This window comes from Neophocaena asiaeorientalis, unplaced genomic scaffold, assembly GCF_003031525.2.
Source record: "Neophocaena asiaeorientalis asiaeorientalis breed wild unplaced genomic scaffold, Neophocaena_asiaeorientalis_V1.1 scaffold123, whole genome shotgun sequence".
NCBI lineage: Eukaryota > Metazoa > Chordata > Mammalia > Artiodactyla > Phocoenidae > Neophocaena > Neophocaena asiaeorientalis.
The window spans coordinates 1,387,123-1,407,665 of NW_020173666.1; the positions used below are offsets into that span (position 1 = coordinate 1,387,123).

Sequence of the window (20,543 nt, forward strand, 5' to 3'; positions counted from 1 at the left end):
GTTGTCCCTGGATCCCGGGACCCCGGCCATGGCGTGCTGCACAGGCTCCCCGGAAGGGGGGTGTGGATAGTGACCTGTGTTCGCACACAGGCTTCCCGGTGGCGGCAGCAGCGGCCCTAGCATCCCATGTCCGTCTCTGGGGTGCACACTTTTAGCCGCGGCTTGCGCCCGTCTCTGGAGCTCCCCCAAGCAGCGTTCTCAATCTCCTCTCCTCGCGCACCAGGAAATAAAGAGGGAAGAAAAAGTCTCTTGCCTCTTCGGCAGGTCCAGAGTTTTCCCCGGCCTCCCTCCCGGCTAGCCGCGGCGCACTAACGCCCTGCAGGCTGTGTTCACGCCGCCAGCCCCAGTCCTCTCCCGGTGCTCCGACCGAAGCCCGGGCCTCAGCTCCCAGCCCCCGCCCGCCCTGGCGGGTGAGCAGACAAGCCACTCGGCTGGTGAGTGCCGGTCGGCCCTGATCCTCTGCGCTGGAATCTCTCCGCTTTGCCCTCCACACCCCTGTTTCTGTGCTCTTCTCTGCGGCTCCAAAGCTCCCCCACTCCGCCACCCGCAGTCTCCGCCCGCGGAGGAGCTTCCTAGTGTGTGGACACTTTTCCTCCTTCACAGCTCCCTCCCGCTGGTGCAGGACCCGTATCCTTTTGTCTCTGTTTATTTTTTTCTTTTGCCCTAACCGGGTACGTGGGGGGTTTCTTGCCTTTTGGGAGGTCTGAGGTCTTCTGCCAGCATTCAGTAGGTGCTCTGTAGGAGTTGTTCCACGTGTAGATGTATTTCTGTTGTATTCTTGGGGAGTAAGGTGATCTCCGCGTCTTACTCTTCCGCCATCTTCCCGGAAGTCGGGCTAGATTGATCTGCTCTTTTTTTTTGTATCTGTACTTTGGGAGAAGGGATAAAAACTTCTTTGAAGAAACATGAAAGGTAGAGGCTTTTGGTGATTTAAAATATATATTAATATTAATACATAGTTTTCTCCATAGTTCCTTTTCTACAATATTTAAATGATGAGGTGCCGTTTTTATGGATGTTTATGTTCAAAAAGTTTTCATATTATAGTTTTAAAAATAACTGGTCATTTAAAAATGTTTAGAGAGTTGTAAAATAGATGACTCAATCTAAAAAGAATTAACTTGTGTGAAGCATTTTCTGAAGTAGACATCACCCTGAGTTGCTAATACATGCAATGAAAGTATCTATTGCTTTGCACATGTCAGGTACCCAAAGAATGAACTGAAGCAGATGACAGGATAATAAAGTCTCTTATCCAAAATGCGACGGAGGAGCTTCCTAGTGTGTGGACACTTTTCCTCCTTCACAGCTCCCTCCCGCTGGTGCAGGACCCGTATCCTTTTGTCTCTGTTTATTTTTTTCTTTTGCCCTAACCGGGTACGTGGGGGGTTTCTTGCCTTTTGGGAGGTCTGAGGTCTTCTGCCAGCATTCAGTAGGTGCTCTGTAGGAGTTGTTCCACGTGTAGATGTATTTCTGTTGTATTCTTGGGGAGTAAGGTGATCTCCGCGTCTTACTCTTCCGCCATCTTCCCGGAAGTCGGGCTAGATTGATCTGCTCTTTTTTTTTGTATCTGTACTTTGGGAGAAGGGATAAAAACTTCTTTGAAGAAACATGAAAGGTAGAGGCTTTTGGTGATTTAAAATATATATTAATATTAATACATAGTTTTCTCCATAGTTCCTTTTCTACAATATTTAAATGATGAGGTGCCGTTTTTATGGATGTTTATGTTCAAAAAGTTTTCATATTATAGTTTTAAAAATAACTGGTCATTTAAAAATGTTTAGAGAGTTGTAAAATAGATGACTCAATCTAAAAAGAATTAACTTGTGTGAAGCATTTTCTGAAGTAGACATCACCCTGAGTTGCTAATACATGCAATGAAAGTATCTATTGCTTTGCACATGTCAGGTACCCAAAGAATGAACTGAAGCAGATGACAGGATAATAAAGTCTCTTATCCAAAATGCGAGTGCCCACAGATATGTGTTAGATAAAGAAACGTTTTAAGTGAAGATTCTGAAAGCATGATTGATGACTGCTTAACTGTAATCTTGGGGAAATATAAGCCTCAGAATGTTTCAAGTAAAACTGAAAAAGTACAACTATACCAGACACAAATGTAAGGTTTCTTTTTGCAAAGCATTCAACCCAGTGCCCAAGAAAAGGCTTTCATCTTGAAAGATGAAAGAATTAAATGGAAACTAGGACACTGAAGGCTACTACAGAAGCATGCTTTTATTTGGGCATATGGTAGTAATCCACCAAACACATATTTATAATCTGTTGGAGAATAACCAGAACAGATTTTCCCAGCAGAGATTCTGTCACATCAGTTTGCTTTTTACTATGGAAAAAGAAAGATATGGAGAAGCACATAGACCAATGTTATCTTTTTTATTTCGAAGTCCCTTTAGTATCTCGCTGAAAAGAGTATTGCCTTCATCTTTATAAATAGTTCTTCAATGCTGAATGCCATAGATTTCAATGATCAATTTCATTATTTCTGTGCAGTCAAAAAGTAAACTGCATTGGAAAAGACATTATCATGTTCTTCAGTACAATGAGTGTGTAAATAGATGTCATAGGAATGTAATGTCTGGTTTGGTTATTCATTAAGAGTTAAACTATAGACATTGAAGATGCAGGATCAAATAATCTGAAATAAGAGGTCAGGGTGTGTGCATAAGTGTTTTGCACACAAAGACACTCAAGCACTTCTTGATTGACTAAAGACTTCTGATTTCTAGCTGTTATTTATCAATATTCATTATTTTTAAAAATTTTATTTATTTATTTATTGGCTGCGTTGGATCTTTGTGGCTGCGCGTGTACTTTTCTCTAGTTGTGGCGAGTGGGGTCTACTCTTCATTGCGGTGTGCAGGCTTTTCATTGTGGTGGCTTCTCTTGTTGCAGAGCACAGGCTCTGGGGTTGCAGGCTTCAGTAGTTGTGGCGCACGGGCTCAGTAGTTGTGCTCGCGGGCTCTAGACCGCAGGCTCAGTAGTTGTGGTGCACAGGCTTAGTTGCTGCACGGCATGCGGGATCTTCCCAGACCAGGGGTCGAACCCATGTCCCCTGCATTGGCAGGTGGATTCTTAACCACTGCGCCACCTGGGAAGTCCAGTATTTATTTTTTGGATTTAAAAATACTGGAAAGAAATTGCACCAACTCAGTCAAATATACTGAGGACAAAATGCTTTGTAACTGGAAGAGAGAATTTTCAGTTAATATACTTGAAATTATTTAGTTCTGTTCTTTGCCAAGTAAAAGTTTGTTTATCAGGGACATATTTGGCCTAAAATTAATCAGTATGAACACAGAAAAGCTGGCCCTCAAACAGAATCAGGATCTCATTAAAGCATTTGTCATGTGAGGTTAATCATAGCACCTGTAGAATGAACAGAAAAGACTGTAAGTACAAGAGAATAAAATAGAATTTCAAATTATAATTATGATACCTCAAACTTTTTTCTGTACTCCTTTTTTTTTTTCTTTTCTTTTCTTGTGGTACGCGGGCCTCTCACTGTTGTGGCTTCTCCCAACACTCAAGCACTTCTTGATTGACTAAAGACTTCTGATTTCTAGCTGTTATTTATCAATATTCATTATTTTTAAAAATTTTATTTATTTATTTATTGGCTGCGTTGGATCTTTGTGGCTGCGCGTGTACTTTTCTCTAGTTGTGGCGAGTGGGGTCTACTCTTCATTGCGGTGTGCAGGCTTTTCATTGTGGTGGCTTCTCTTGTTGCAGAGCACAGGCTCTGGGGTTGCAGGCTTCAGTAGTTGTGGCGCACGGGCTCAGTAGTTGTGCTCGCGGGCTCTAGACCGCAGGCTCAGTAGTTGTGGTGCACAGGCTTAGTTGCTGCACGGCATGCGGGATCTTCCCAGACCAGGGGTCGAACCCATGTCCCCTGCATTGGCAGGTGGATTCTTAACCACTGCGCCACCTGGGAAGTCCAGTATTTATTTTTTGGATTTAAAAATACTGGAAAGAAATTGCACCAACTCAGTCAAATATACTGAGGACAAAATGCTTTGTAACTGGAAGAGAGAATTTTCAGTTAATATACTTGAAATTATTTAGTTCTGTTCTTTGCCAAGTAAAAGTTTGTTTATCAGGGACATATTTGGCCTAAAATTAATCAGTATGAACACAGAAAAGCTGGCCCTCAAACAGAATCAGGATCTCATTAAAGCATTTGTCATGTGAGGTTAATCATAGCACCTGTAGAATGAACAGAAAAGACTGTAAGTACAAGAGAATAAAATAGAATTTCAAATTATAATTATGATACCTCAAACTTTTTTCTGTACTCCTTTTTTTTTTTCTTTTCTTTTCTTGTGGTACGCGGGCCTCTCACTGTTGTGGCTTCTCCCGTTGTGGAGCATAGGCTCCGGACGCGCAGGCTCAGCGGCCGAGGCTCACGGGCCCAGCCGCTCCGCGGCATGTGGGATCTTCCTGGACCGGGGCATGAGCCCGTGTCCCCTGCATCGGCAGGCGGACTCTCAACCACTGCTCGCTCCACCAGGAAAGCCCCTGTACTCCTAACTTTTTTTATTTGCGGTACGCGGGCCTCTCACTGTTGTGGCCTCTCCTGTTGTGGAGCACAGGCTCCGGACGCTCAGGCTCAGCGGCCATGGCTCACGGGTCCAGCCGCTCCGCGGCATGTGGGATCTTCCCGAACCAGGGCACGAACCTGTAACCCCTGCATCGGCAGGCGGGCTCTCAACTATCGCGCCACCAGGGAAGCCCACATGGTATTTTAGAGATATGCAGAACTCCCATTTTTTTCTTTTAGCCAGGAATATTGGCTGATAGACTATGGTCATTGTTTTAGGAATTAGAGATGAACTAAAGATCAGAGATACATAGTTGTTCTTCTGGGAAACATTATGAACTTTTAAACAAGACTTATGATATTGTTGAATATTCACTGCTGGGAATACCACCTAATGTGATCAATGGGGAAATATTTGTTTGAATGAACTATAGCAGAGCTATTAGCTTTGAGACAAAGATTCAAGTAGGTTAGATGTCCAAAAAGGAAATTACTGATAGGTCTGAGGGGCAGTAGTTGCTGTGCTTGGTTGATTTGTTTCATATCACTCAGTAAAGGAGCAATTTTGTGGAAGTGGGGATCATAAGCCAATGTTAAGGTGAACGTTGTGGTATGAGAGGATGTGAAACATGGTCAACAGAGATTTCTTGTACCTGGGGTTGCCCCAAATGAGTCATCTTTTGCTATCATAAATCTTTAGTCTTTGGAAGCTGTTGTGTAACAAGGCTTATGTCTGTCTCCATCAGCCTTGCCCCTTTCATTCTGAAAGGTCATGGACAGTCAAGACAATTCCATTTCATGCAGTTTAGCATGTAAGTCCACATTTATGGTCTGTCCACTGGGGTGATGCAAGATTGAGGAAACACTGATTCCTTGAGTCTCTCGAGTTGTTTTTGACTTACTTATCTTTTTAAATCCAACTCATGTGGTGTGGGCTTGAGGCAGGGCTTTCTCCAAGGCTTTGGGCTTTCTCCAAGGATCTAGCAGGAGCAACTAGCAAATTTGTCTCTTATTTACTTTTCTATTTTCAAAGGCTTTATTCTTATTGAAGCCTTCATCACATAAAAAATATTTTTCCTAAACATAGTTCCCTAATTATGAAGTTCATAATTTAAGAACCTGAAGACACTTTTCTGTGCTAAAAACAGAAATTATTATTGAAACAAAGACCTCATATTTGAATCAGAGTATAAAGTACTGCAGTGATTTCTGCTCAGTTGTTTTCTATTCATAACATTTGTCACTGGACATCAGTCAGCCATAAGCCAAATAGTGTTCTGTCCAAGTAATCCTTTATTGTTTTTCAACTTTTTGAGATAAATGTTGGTGATGTTCTGCTTTCAGTAATTTATTTGAATACAAGAGAAATCAAGTCATTAGTAATTTTCCCCCCTCAAATTAGCTTTTTTGGAAAGAAAAATCATACGAGCCTGTTGCATATACTCAATTAGTACAAAAATATATAAAAATTAAGCGTTTGTGGTGTTCTCAGTAGTGACTGCGTCTGGTATGTATCTTTCTAAAAATTTTATATGCATATGATTTCTTCTCTCTATCCGTCTCTTTGTATATGTAGATGAAATGAGAAAAAAGTTACATTTGAATGTGCATATATACTATACATAAACTACTGAAACTTGCTTAAATAATTTTACATTATATCATGGACATTCTTCCTGAGAGCCTCATTGATGCCTTTGTGGTGTGGAGGTGTATGTTTTAACTTTTGACAGATATTACCAACATATCCTTAATATTCTAGCTTATTCGAAATAACTGTTTCTTACAGGAAGTATATATTCTTTTTACAAAGTTTCAGCCTCCTTCTTAGACGTGAGCGTTAGTTGGTTGTACATGATTATTAGGCTAAAGGAAGGTACATAATTTTTTGGATCCGTTTCAAATGTCTAAATGTGGTCAGCATTATCTTTTCACAGGGCTCATTTGGAGGCCAGTGCTGAGAAGTGGAACAGGTTGCTGACGTCTTTAGAAGAACTGATCAAATGGCTGAATATGAAAGATGAAGAGCTTAGAAAACAAATGCCTATTGGAGGGGATGTCCCAGCCTTACAGCTCCAGTATGATCATTGTAAAGTAAGTTGATCACATACGGTGGGTTCCTTTTTTTCATTCATTTTGATTTTGGTGAAGTAAGTACTCAAAATAAAATAAATATGTGAGTGGAACCAATTATGACAGGTTTTTTTCCTCCTCTGTTCCTAATTATCAGTATTTAGGCATTTTATTCAAATTGCGTGCATCACTCCCTTTTTTTTCAAATTAAGTTTTCTCTTCATATTTAACTGAAGGTTTTTTCAAACGTTGCAGGTATCTAAAGCACTATATTGCTTTTAGCTGATCATGAAATTTATCTATTTCTAATAGATTTTAAAATAATATATTGGGAGAAATTTTACTGTAAGTTAATCTTAAATTCAGAAGTTATAGAGTCATAAAGAATTATATACTATCTTGTTTTATTAAATGAAAGTAGAAAAAATAAGGACTTGTAGTAGTAAGAAAATAGAATAGATATTAACCTGAAAGCAAATGAAGACCGTTGTATTTAAGATCATTCTATGGGTTTTGGGGGGTTTTTGTCTGAACTTAGACCCTTTTTTGTCACATTTTTATTCTGCTCAAATATCTATCTCTATGCAAATTTGTACTTTTACTCTGAAAAGCAGATATACTGAAGTTATCAACTGACATGTTAATTCTTATAACCTTGTATTATTTAAATTCTTTGCCTCATTAACTTTGCATTCATTTATATAATATATCTTCATACCCATTTTCTCGTATATCACCTTATTTTGTTATATTTTTTCCTCTTCACATGCAACGCAAGTTCTTATTCTAAATCTGTACATTTTAATGTGTTGTTAGAACTCTGTTCTCATTTAAAAAATGACAAATGCTAACACATGCTTCTTCTAAAGAAGACACCCTCTATATTATAAGTTCCTTCAATACAGAATGATAAGACCTTGAAATTTATCTTATTTTTAAGGCTTGTGACCAGGTTATTCAAGTTACCATTTGGGTAAATTTTCTCTTTGTACTTGAAAAAAGAATATGATAGAGAAATAGCTCTAAGATTAAAATAAAAAAGGAAGACACTGTTGGTATGTAATATGCAAAAAATAATAATGATGATAGAAGATTTAAAATTACTGATTTAAGAAAATCAATTTCTCCTTTTTTCAGTTTTCCCTTCTATTAATTATTATATACCCTTTTTGAGGATTCAGGTATTAGTGATGAAGTAGAATAATACAAAGCTCTTCTAATAGAAGTGCTTTGTTAAGGAATAAAATGTGCTTGTGACCATATGCTACCATTTTGATTAAAACTGAAGTCTTGAGGTAGGAAATGATTGTCCACTTCTAGCTTTAACAAGTGAAGTGCGCGTCGACATTTCCAGTATGTGCTGGCCATGTTCTAACTCCTGCTCCCACCAAGGTTACCCTGTTTTAGATTGTGTTTTGTTCTGTCTTAGGGTGCAGTTGCTCTGCTTCAACCCTCTGGACCCAGGCAGTTAGATAATAAACATAATATTGATAATGATGCTGATGATAATGTCAGTTCGTTCATTCAGCAAGTATCTGAGTGCCTAATAAGCATCAGGCACTATTCTAGGCACTGGTGGATCAACAAATGAACATAAGTTCTTGCCTGGTTCTGAGCGATACAGACATCAGACCAATAAGCAATAAATATATAATATGTCCCATGGTATAGTAAGTGCCATGAAAAAAGTAAAGCGAGGTCAAGGAGAGAGAGCAGGAGGGGATAGTATAGGCAGCAGAAGTGTTATTTTATGTGGAGAAGCTTAGGACAGTGCCGTAAGTGGGGTGATTTTCAAATAGAGACCTGAAGTTCAGGAGTTCAGGAATGTATTTCAGTAATCCAAGTGGGGGATGGCAATGACTTGGACAAGGATATCCCAGTGGAGATAGTAAGAATTAACTGGTTCCTGAATATATTTGGAAATAACAACAGGATTTGCTTATGGATTAGATGCATGGGCTGGGAGAAAAAGAGAAGAGATGTAGTGTCAGGAGTCAAAGATTTTTGGACAAAGCAAATGGAAGAATGGAAGTATCATTCAGAGAGATGTGGGAAACTGCTGGATGAGCAGTCTGGGGAGGAAATTTAAGAGTTTGATTTTTGACATTTTAAGCTTAAGATGCTTATTAGGCAGTTAGATATACAAGTCTGATGTTGAGGGAAAGGTCAACAAATCAAAATTATCAGCATATATATTAGCCGTGGAATTGGATGAGATGATCCAGGGAGTCAAGAATCCCAAGACATGAGCCCTGAGACACCCTGCCTTTAAAGGTTGGGAAGATGAGGAGACTGAGAAGGCAGAGCCAGAGGGTAGAAGAGTCAAGAGAGAACAGAGTCTAGGACACCAGAGGCAGAAAGTGTTTCATAAAGGAGGGTGTAATCACGGGGATCAAAGATTGCTGAGAGGCAGAATAAGATGAGAACAGAAAAGTGACCATCTGTAGACAGTCTTGTTGACCTTGACAAGAGTCATTTCAATGGTGTGGTGAAGTTGGAAACCTGATTGGTGTAGATTCAAGAAAGAATATGAGCAGAAGAAGTATAGAGAGCCCTTTCAAGGATTTTTACAACAAAGGAAACAAAGAAATGAAACAGTATCTGGAGGGAGAACATGAGGTCAAGTAATGGTTTTGTAAAGATGGAGAATAATTCAACATGTTTCTACGATGATGGGAATGATCCTGTAAAGCAGGAAGAATCAGTGACGCAGGAGGGAGGGTACCACATAGGAACAGTGATAGGGTGGGATCTAGTGCACAAGTGGAACCATTTGTATTAGGTAGAAGAGCTCATCCAGTCTAACAGGAAGAAATGTGGAATATATGGGTACAGATGAAGGTAGATTGGTACATGTGGGTGTGGGAACATATAGATGTTCTCTTTCTATTGTCTCTGTTTTCTCAGTGAAATAAGATAGAAGGTCAACAACTGAATATAAGAAGAGGCAAGAAGATGTGGACATCTGAGGAGAGGGGAGGTAGAAAATGTAGTGTAAAAGTGGGTGCATCAATAAGCTAGGAAATATACCAAGACCGCAGGGCAGCATAACAGGCCGACCTGGAGTCAGTGCTCATGAACTTAAGGTGAGAACAGCCAGTGTGAATGTTTTTCTTCATCCCTGTTTAGTTGCTCCAGTGAAGGTGAGGAATTAATTGGAGAGCTGAACTGGAACAAGCAAATGTGATGGAGTGAGAGAGGGGCCAGGGAGTTACAGAAATACAAGGGAGTTGTATAATGGGTGCTCATGGGATTGAGGCTGGCTAAGGGGAGATGTGAGGATATGGGAGATGTGAGGGGCAGTGAAGCAGTGTTCAAAGTCAGTGCTTTGGGGCGCTGAAGAATCGTTCAAATTGGGAAACTGGCAGCACGTTCTATAAAGAAAACAGGTGGTGGTCAGAGAAGGGACGCTGAAGTCGAATTTATGGAGGGGTGCATTTATGGTTTATGACAACATCCAGTGTCTTTTTGCTAAAATGAGCTGTGCGAGTTGGGTGGAGAATAAGGTCTTAGAGGAGAGCAGGTTGAGGAGCTGAGAGGCTGGGTAGTGGAAGGATTGTCTGTGTGGATAGTAAAATCACCATGACCATGAGAGAGAGCCAGATGTCAAAATGATGATGAAAGAAGGAAGGGTAATGGTGATATAGTTTAGAATTCTAACATAAAGATGATGTTTTCATATTCCATTAATCCTTTGAGTCTTAAAACTACTCAAGATCCCCTTGGTTGGGGATGGAGGAGGGGAGTAGTGTAAGTTGGATGTAGATCGTCCCTGCTTTCCAGATTTCTTGGTGCCTCGTTCTAGACTTTCTCAGGTTACTTCTTTATCACAATAGCTATCATTTAGCACACTGTGCATGATCCAGACTACTGCTGAGGGATTTTTCTTATCAGTAAGTCAAGAGTTTCCATTTAACAGTCTGTACTTCTTTAACTTTCTGAGTTATGTATTAGATGATTTATATGAATAGCCCAGATTTTCTGAGTATGTGTTCTCACTCACTGTTATATCCTCACTGGAAATAGTCCTTTGTAGAGGTTTGTGTTGATTCTAGATTCTAGAACATATTTTATCATAGTCTGCCTTCCAATTTATCAATGATCCAAAACTATAAGTGTTCTTAATATTATATATTATTGTTTGTCAAAAGCTTCATATTTAACTCTGAGAACTAAGCAGGCTAAGATGCTAGGAGATATAAATTATGGAATAGTGTTCAGAGTAAGTTTGTGGAGACGTGTGTTAGTTTCCTAAGGCCACCATAATAAAGCTCATAAACAGGTGGTTCAAACAACAGAAATTTATTTTCTCATAATTCTGGAGGCTAGAAGTGTGAAATCAAGATGTAAGCAGAGTTGGTTTCCTATAAGGGCCCTCTCCTTGGCTTGTAGATGGCCGTCTTCTCCCTGAGTCTTCACATGGTGAAGTCTTAAAACTGCTCAAAATACCCTCTTTTTATTAGGACCCCAGTCATATCGGATTAGGGCCCACCCTAATGAATGTCCTCCTTTTAACTTGATTACCTCTTGAAAAACCCTATCTCCAAATACAGTCACATTCTGTCATAAGTAACCTTCTTTCCCAACTGCCAAGAGTAATGTTTCTAATTGCTATAAATTATTACAAGGAGGGCAAATCACTATAGTTAGTACAATCAGGGTAATATTTAAAGATGTGACACCTACCTGTAGTAGTTTACCTTTCTTACTGAACTTTGCCAGCTATAGGCATTGTATAGTCTAACTGTAGTGGAACCTCAGCCTTGCTTATGTTCTAACCTAATTCTCTAATTTATCCTCTTCTTAAAATCAAAATCCATTTGGGTGTACATGTGGTAGCTCTATGTTTCAGGCAAGATTTTTCTTGCCCATGTCCTTAGAGATACCTTTTCCCCTGGTCTTCTGATTTTTTTTATCAGGGAAAATCTTATGTGTGTCTGTGTGTGTGCAAATGAGTGTGTACAACTTAGAATTGTCAATTATTAGGATTGAAAGGAACCCAAGAAATAATTCAGTCCAATCCCCTTATTTATAGTGGAAGCAAATGAGAGGCTTATGATTTAATGATATCTGAGTTTTCCTTCCTCCTTCCTTCACTTCCAGCAAATACTTATCATTTACTTAGTGTGTCTGGCAGTTTCGAAGACACCAGAAGGACACAGGTACAGAAAACAGACACAGTCCCTGTCCGCATGGAGCTTCCAGTCAGGGAGAGCCTATGTTTGTAGCTCTCAAACTTACAGTTCCTATGTCTTCTCTGTGCTATGAGAAATCATTGCCAACAAGGTTTGTGGCTGAGCTGTGAACTGCACATTGCTGTCCCAAATCTCTGTTTGTCTGCCTAACCACCCATTTCTCTAATCCCCTGCTTTGGTCCCTTGGTTATAATTCAGGCATGTTTTCAGTTCGTGTGCACATTTATTACCAATCTTTTTTCCTTAAGGGATTGTAGAATTCTCTTCAATTATAACATTATGTTGTAGCTTTAAACAGAACACAAAATAATTTTTAAACTAAAAATAATTTTTAAACTAATTTTTTCACAGATACGTTTAGCATTAAATGTAGCATTTAGTCTTTTTCTTTTCATTTTTTCTTTTATTACAAACTTTGTAATTTTTTTCTGACCTCTTGGTATTTAAGTTTCTGTCATAATAAATTTTTAAAAATCTTTTTAACTTCAAAGAACGCTTGCCTTATGACTTCAAAGTATATACGTAGTTAGAACAATCAAAATCAACCCTTAAGTGGTTTGATACTGATATTAGGCAAGATATTTTGTTCTCTAAAATTTTCCCATAGAAAGAGGGGACCTTGTATTTGATTTCAAACTCATTCTCTCATTTTACAGGTGGCTGTCTGACTTACTTTATTTTGAACCACACACTACTATTTAGGGAAGTTGAATTAATTTGACATAATCTCTCCAAGCTCAATTAGAATATCTTGAGATTACTAGATGGATTTCTTTTTAAATACGAGGCAAACAAGTTTAACTCTGATTTGTTAATTATTCTAGGAGATATGATCACATAAATGCAAGTCTTGAATATCGTTGTACACAAGTCTTGTAAAGATCAATTTAGGAAGAGATACCATATGTTCTTCTGCTATGGACAAGACAAATACACATCTACCAGATACATCTGAAAACCACCTGTGCTGATGTTACACTTAATTAACACTTAAGTTTTACATTAAAATTTTCAGTGATGTTGTTACATACAAACTAAAAAACAAGTCTATGTCTCAGAACCTTAGGTGGATGTGGGGTTACTACATGCTGGAAAACTGTTAGGCGACTCAAAAGTTGCTTCCAGTGATGTCAAAATCTGATGTCAAGGAATCATATGAAGAATTTGAAGAAAATAATTATAAGTAGACATCTGACTACTTAACGCATATCCTCAGCAGTGTTTGTTTTCAAGTTCACTGAAAACTTTTCTTTGGCTCTTCTCACTTGGATAGTGGTGTGTTATTCTCTATTCTAGGCACCTTATGTTGGCCCTGTCTGTACAGAGTGATTGAACCTAGCACATGGGCTTAGGTAGATCTGATTTCAATTCCCACCCCCCCTCCACACACTAGCCCTATAAACTAGGCGTTGGGGCATATTCTCCAATCTCTGCTATCCTGTTTCTGATCACTATGTATAAACCACTTAGCAGAGTACAAATAGTAAGTGTTCAATAAGCAATAGCTGTTTGGGGTTATTCTTTAAACTAGGACTTATTTTATAGTATATTTTAAATTTTAGTTGCTCTGTGTCTGCATTTTATATTTTTCCTTAGATTCACTATGTTTGGGCACTATAAGTTTTGACATCATAACATATACTTGTTGTTAGCCTATTGGTGCCTTAAAAAAACTTAGACTCCTCAAATAATTGGATGAAGCCATAGAAGCAACAATATTTTTGAGAATTTATATGGGATAAGATATGAGCCTAGAGACTGGAAGGTGATTTATTTCTTGTTCTTAATAAAAGAAAACAGCTTATCATGGAAAGGCCAAACCCATGAGACACTTCTGCATGCACTGCCTTTAGTTAACTTATTAATGGCTAATAGGCAAATTATATATGTTTAACCATGAATCTAATTACCTTGAAAGGCAATATTTGAGTGTTTATAAGTAAAAGAACACAAATAGTATACATTATCTTACATTTGCATCTCTTTACCCTGGATCCAGTCTGCTTGCACCATCTACAGATGGTTAAGAGACTCTGGTATCTCAGATATCGGTGTTCAGTCACCTCAGATACAAAGGGGTTGGTTTATGGGAACTCATATATTCTCAAAGTTTTCTGAGTCCCACATATATTTCTATACTCTAGTCCTTTATATGTACATCAGTGATTTAATGACACTTTTCATAACCTTTCTTTGATAATGGCAGTGCAAGTCACTTCATCATCCATCCATCCATCCACCCCCACTATTCACGGAATGATGTGTATGTTGCATTGATGCTGAATATACAGAGGGCAATAAGGCACAGCCTCTACTCCAGTGACATATTTTAGTCATTCCTATACCTAAACGCTCTATGCTTGTGACTGTATCTAGAAGGAATATTATACATTTAAGTGTTTACGTGATGGCTCTGAGACTTCAAGGTCAAAGGTACTGTAAGGTCATACTTCAAAGCACCTCATCCGCTCAGACACCTAATAATTATAGATAAAATGTAAAAAACAGAAAATCAAGCATGGCAAAATTGGGCTCCAAAATACAACAAACATTCCATAGACCAGAAACAAATCAGAAAAGCTAAGTAGTTAGTAGGGTTGATGCTTCTTGAAAAATGTAGCAGTCCTAGGCAATGAGCAAGCAGAAAGCCCCACAGCAAAGGCTCAGCTCAAAAATCCATCTTATACAGTGAAGCGGGTGACTCACGGATTGGCATCTTTCCCTTCTGTTATGTAAATGTTCCAGGAACTGATATTATGAAACATCAATATATTTTGGACCCTTAATTAAATACCTCTGCTTTCTTGGATGTTTAAACCAGTGACTCAGAACATTAATAGATTTTCAGCAACAACCATAATGAATACTTTGTTCAATGTTTTAACAACCCATCACATAGGCAGACTTGTTAAATCATAATCATAATCATAAGTCAAAGTGCCTTGATGGTTGTTTGGCGTGAGACCTGGTCCACAGTAAATACTCAGTAAGTGGTGGCTAATCTCATCTCACATAATTGCTGAGAATTTGTCTTGACAGTTTTGATCATTTTTGTTTTGTTTAAAACTGTCTAGGCTATATGGGTTGTTTTAATTAAACAAAACCATATTAATATCTGCTATTTACTGTCCAGCAAAACTAGCCCCCCATTACAATCTAGGGTCAACCTGTTAAATTAAACAGGAATCACCTTCCAAACTTTATAGGTATCTGTTTGGTAAACAACACAATCATATTTTTTTTTTCTCATGTAGGTACAAATTTCATCCCGTCAAATGTCAAAATAAATTACTACTTTAAAATATATAATATTTCTAATGACTTCTAGAATAAATTGATAGCTGAATTTTCCCACTTAATGACTTAAATTTGTAGTATCATTTAAAAAGTGTTTTGGAAAGTGAGGTCACTTATATGTAGCTTCACTTTCAAAAGTGTGAGATTATCATTCTATCAACGATGACTTAGAAAGCACCTATAATTCATGTAGTGTTCATTTGTAATGTTATGAATTTACTTGTCAGATACTTGTAGATTGGATAAAATTGCAGATTCAGTTTTTGCTATTCAATTTGCACTTCATTTTCATAACAATGTACCTATTAACTTAGGTAGGAGCAGTTATCAGAGCTCTAACACCCTTTCTGCTGTATAATACATGTTTGACTTTAGAAAAGGAAATCACCAAGAATAATTGAAAGTGTATGATTCAGGTACAATATCTTAGGGGCTTTTCCATTCCTTCAGGGCTGTTCTGTCCTTTGCTTTAAATTTAACCCAATTTAATTCCTATATTCAAACCTCATTATATAAGAATCAGGACATTTGGGCCTTAAACTGAATTGCCAAGATACATTTGCAAGCTTACTCATTAGAATAACATTGTCTTTAAAACAGCAACATTCCACCGTTAAATTTAATTTCTCTGTGTGTGTGTGTGTGTGTGTGTGTGTGTGTGGTTTTTCTCCCTACTAAAGTAATCTGACACTCTGTCTGCAAACCTGAAATTTCAGTTTCTTGCTGTGTTATGAAATTACCTAATGAAAAATTGGCCTTCTTCTAAAATTGATTAAATTATTTCCCAAGTTCCCCTTCAGCCTCTGCCACCTATGTTGACTGCCTTCTTACTAAAAGCACAGCCCCCTAAGGTCTGTTAGCAAAGTCTGTGTGAAGACCTGAAGCAGCAGTTCTCTATGTGAGCCTGCACCTACCTGCCACACCTCATTCAGTTAACTGCATTTGTCTCCCAAGCCTGATGTGGGTAACTGGAACCTCACCCCAAAGGGTCATAGAATATCTGAGTTTAGAGGGAGAGGCAAGGCATCCTAATAATTGTCGGTCCCTAGGGGTGAAATTAAAGAGTAGACAACAGATGTAGGCAAGTAGAGGTCTGTAAAACCAAGCAATACAGCCCCTTGCTAATGAACTGCCTCTGGACATATTTAGCCCAGAGACAGTTTCATTTATCTAACAGTTTATTTATTCATTCAGGAAACTTTTGAGTTACACCTGATGTTTGCTACATACTTTGCTAGGGGCTGAGCATACATCAGTTCCTAAGATTGTTTTTGTTGTCACAGATTTCACCATCTAATGGCAGAGACAGGCTCGAGAACAAGTGACTAAAGTAGATATCAAAAGCACTGTAAAGTGAGTATGAACACACAGCCAGGGAGACACAGATAAATCCTGATTGTTTGTACTTGGGAAGGTTGGGAAAGCTCCATAGTGCAAGTATGTAGCCTTCTAGCTGAGAAGAGACCTTGGAATACGAATTGACTAAAGAGTGTTATCGAAACTCCTGGAGGGGGCTTCCCTGGTGGTGCAGTGGTTGAGAGTCCGCCTGCCGATGCAGGGAACACGGGTTCGTGCCCCGGTCCGGGAAGATCCCACATGCCGCAGAGTGGCTGGGCCCGTGAGCCATGGCCGCTGAGCCTTCGCGTCCGGAGCCTGTGCTCCGCAACGGGAGAGGCCACAACAGTGAGAGGCCCGCGTACCGCAAAAAAAAAAACTCCTGGAGGGAAAATACTCCAAATTAGCCATGGCGTGACTTGGAGTATGCAGTAGAGCAAGAGATGTTTCTTCCCTCCCTCTTTGTTTATATGTAGAACAAGGCTGAAAGAGAAAGAAAATACAAGTTCAGGAGCTAATACAGTGCCTGATGATAGTAAACACTGAATATATTTGCTAGGTGAAGGAATACATTTATGTGTGCACATATTTTTTAAAGTGTAGGGAAGAATACCATTTTATTACTGTGAGAAGCTAGAGGATTCCTATCTTAGTTTTAGCATTCATACTTAGTATTCTGATTCAGGCATCATTTTTTATGTCAATGGGGTGGAACCAAAATGAATTTATATATTAAATGTTCATTCAGGGGCATTAACCAAAACTTTTAAAACACTATGGAGATTTTAAAAATTTTGTCTGCATACCAATGAAAAGTAAGCCTGTTTTCTTTCCTTTTTTTCATGTAGCTTTATTAGTGCTATCAAACTTAACGACTCTGCTGCCCTTTTTTGCTGTCATACTATAATGACTTCAGATCTGTATATGCTGATTTAGCCTTACAGGCAAGTTGGGAAAAAAAGTAAATTACATTCTGACATATTCTCCTTATGTTTGTATCATTTTTTTTTTCTGCTTGCATTCTCCAATAATCAGATAAGTGCCTTTTTGAAACCAGAAGCTAAGAAATCCTGCCGTACCAGCAATACCTATTTGTTACATTTCAGATGCCTTGCATAATGGGTGTGCGTCCCATGCAGTCACGATCACACAAGGTTCTGTTCTTTGAAGGGCCCTGCACTTGATTTAATGCTCTACTGCCGCCATCTTGAAATTCTTAGTAATATTTGGACAAGGGGCCCTGCAATTTCACTTTGCACAGCGTTCTGCAAATTATATAGCCAGAGCTGCTTGCATCAAAAAGAAAAACATTAATATATGTTTTGACATACATAAAGCAACACTTTTACAATAGCAAAAGCCCCTTAAAACTTACTGCAAGCATCTCTTTTCTCCTCAAGTAAGTAAGCTGTCCTGAGTCCCCACTCTGAGTTATATGTCCCTCATTGTAACTTGTCATGTCTCTGTTTGTTGATGTTGGCTGAGTTGTGACCATTATTTGTCCTCCCTTTCCTGTTGACTCACTAAGTGTACTTCTGCTCTGTCTCTTTACCTGACTTCTGGGATACTGCTCCATCCCAATTTTCTTCTCACCTCACTGGTAGCTCCTTCTCGGTTTCCTTTGTTAGTTCCTCCTTCTTTCCTCAGCCTCCTGAAATTGGGATGCCTCAGGGGTCAGGCCATGCCAAATTCTCTATATTGTACTTACTCCTTCCTGAACTCATCTGACCTCCTGATGAGTTTTACATGTCATCTAAATGTCGGTCACTCCCAAATTTATATGTTTACATACCATCTCCACCTAGGAATCTCCAGCTTAGTAAATGTCTGAACTAAATTCTTGAACCTGCCCCTCAAAACTTGTTCTCCGCAGTCTCTCTCATTTCAACTGATAGAATCCTATTATTGCTAGGTAAAAAATAATCACCTTCACTCTTGTCTTTCTTACGTATTCAGTCTGTTAGGAAATCTTGTTGGTTCTACATTGAGAACATAGAATTTGAATCTGTCTACCTCTTACCAGATGTTCAGAGCTACAATTACATCTCTGTTATTCTCGGCACAACAGCCAGAGTGTTCCTATTCAGATAAATCAGAAGTCTGTACTGACTTCCTGTGTAATTCAGAATAAAGGTTACAGTTCTCACAACGGTCTGCAAAACCTACATCATCTGACCTACCTCCCACTGACACCTTGCTCATCTTATTCTTACTGTTTTCTCTCTTATATGCTGGTTTCAGCCACACTGTGCCTTCAGTCACAGTACCATGCTGTCTTCTGTGCCTGGAATGCTCTTTCCCTGGTATCCACATGGATAACTATCCATTGCTTTCAAATGTTTGCTCTGCGATACATTCCTAGTGAAGCCTACCTAGACTTCTCTACTTGAATTGTAATTCCCATCCCAGTACTCCTAAGCTCTCTTATTTTCTTCTGCTGTTCTCTTTCTTCCATAGCATTTATCATCATCTAAGATAATTATTTTCTATCGTATCTTTGTCTACTTCTGGCATTCTAGATGCTCAGTTAATATTTGTTGAACATTGAGTGAATGAAATATACCCAGAGATAACAGGTCCTTTGGTATGAATGTTCCTTTTTCCTCTTTGTCTCTCTATAATCCTTTTTTATTTGTACGAAAACATATTACATTTTGAAAATATTTCTACTTTTAAATAGCTGAATCTTTAATAAAGATAATAGCTGGCAGAAATGTAAGCAACAATCTTTCCCCAAGGGCTAGAAATAACGTACTTGAAGTTGTAAGAAAACTTATCAACACCATTATACTTTATGCCTTAATATTGTAGTCAGGTAAGAGGTTACCCAAGAGGTTACCTTTTTCCTGTCTTAATACTGCCTAAATTATTCAAAACTAGAGTTGGAAGGATTTTTTTAAGGGGGAAAAGAATTGGCATATTTTTTATTGTTGAGGTAGGTTTTAAAATATAGCTTATTATTTTACCCTCTTGTGCTGAGTATCACCAGATTCTCCCAGTGTTTGAGATTCCCTCTTGTGTCTAAATTTGACACCTTAAAAGCTAGATGAGTTAAGATCCCTAACAAACATAGGGAGTGACTTAAACATATGGAGTCTCTCATTTAGTAACTACGTTGTCATGTATTACATTTATAAGTAAATCTAACTTCAGAGAGGTCATTGAAGTAAAACATAATGCAAAAGTTTTATGATTGTTATAAAAAGTATGCTTCTAAAACACATTTGTAATTCTTAATAATGCTGTTCTTTAAAAGTAGTAATTTGTTCAATTATAAAAGAACTTGATTCCATTTGGCATTCTTTTCTTAAAAGCATAATTTTTAATTGTGAACATAATTTATTACAGATTTTATAAAATAAAGAGCAAAATATTAGCCATAATTTTACCACTCTAAAACATCCATTTTCATTTTGGGTTATTTTCTTTTTGCATATTCACCTTTCACACAGTTTTAATAGGGTACATAGTTTTTTTCCTGTCTTTTCCACTTAGATACATGTCATATCTATTTCTTCATGTTGCTATGCAGTCATTTTCACAATAATTTTTCAAGGTTATTTAATGATCCCTAGTGTAACTGTATTGTAGTGAACCTAAATATTTTCCAGGTGTTAGATGTTTAAGTTGCTTTCATTTTTTTAATCATAAGTAATGTTATAATGAAAACTTTTGTGTTTGTAGCTCTTTTTGGATCACTTTCTTAGGACATAATCCCAAAGGCGAAATTCTTGTTTCACACAATATGAACATAGTAATGACTCTTGGTATATTGCCAACTTACTTTCCCAAATGATTGAACCAGTTTTCTGCTTCCATCAACGCATGAAAGTAAAGTTTCGCTGCAACCTTGCTTACAATTTCTCATTTTTGTCCCTTTTTCCTGTGGACCTTGTAGTGTTAGCATTAAAATGCCAGTATTCCATGTCAGCATGGGAGTTTAGAAAACAGTTTTAGGATGCCCAGTTTAAGTTCTCTCCCAAAAAGAAGAAAGAGGGAAAACGGGTGGCTGTGTTTGATTTAGTTGTGCCTAGAAGGATTGGAAAAAAGTCCACTGTTTGTTGGACTGATCAGTTGAAGAA

The 20,543-nt window shown here is 38.3% G+C and overlaps 1 protein-coding gene across 9 annotated transcripts in view; it reads left to right on the top strand.

The window, feature by feature from the left end:
• Window positions 1-20,543, top strand: part of UTRN (utrophin) — a 550,217-nt gene that overhangs the window by 406,109 nt on the left and 123,565 nt on the right. For all 9 annotated transcript variants that reach the window (XM_024747877.1, XM_024747875.1, XM_024747874.1 and 6 more), the window contains one exon: window positions 6,499-6,655. In XM_024747877.1, coding sequence (XP_024603645.1) covers window positions 6,499-6,655 — 157 coding nt within the window. The remainder of the gene's footprint in view (window positions 1-6,498; window positions 6,656-20,543) is intronic.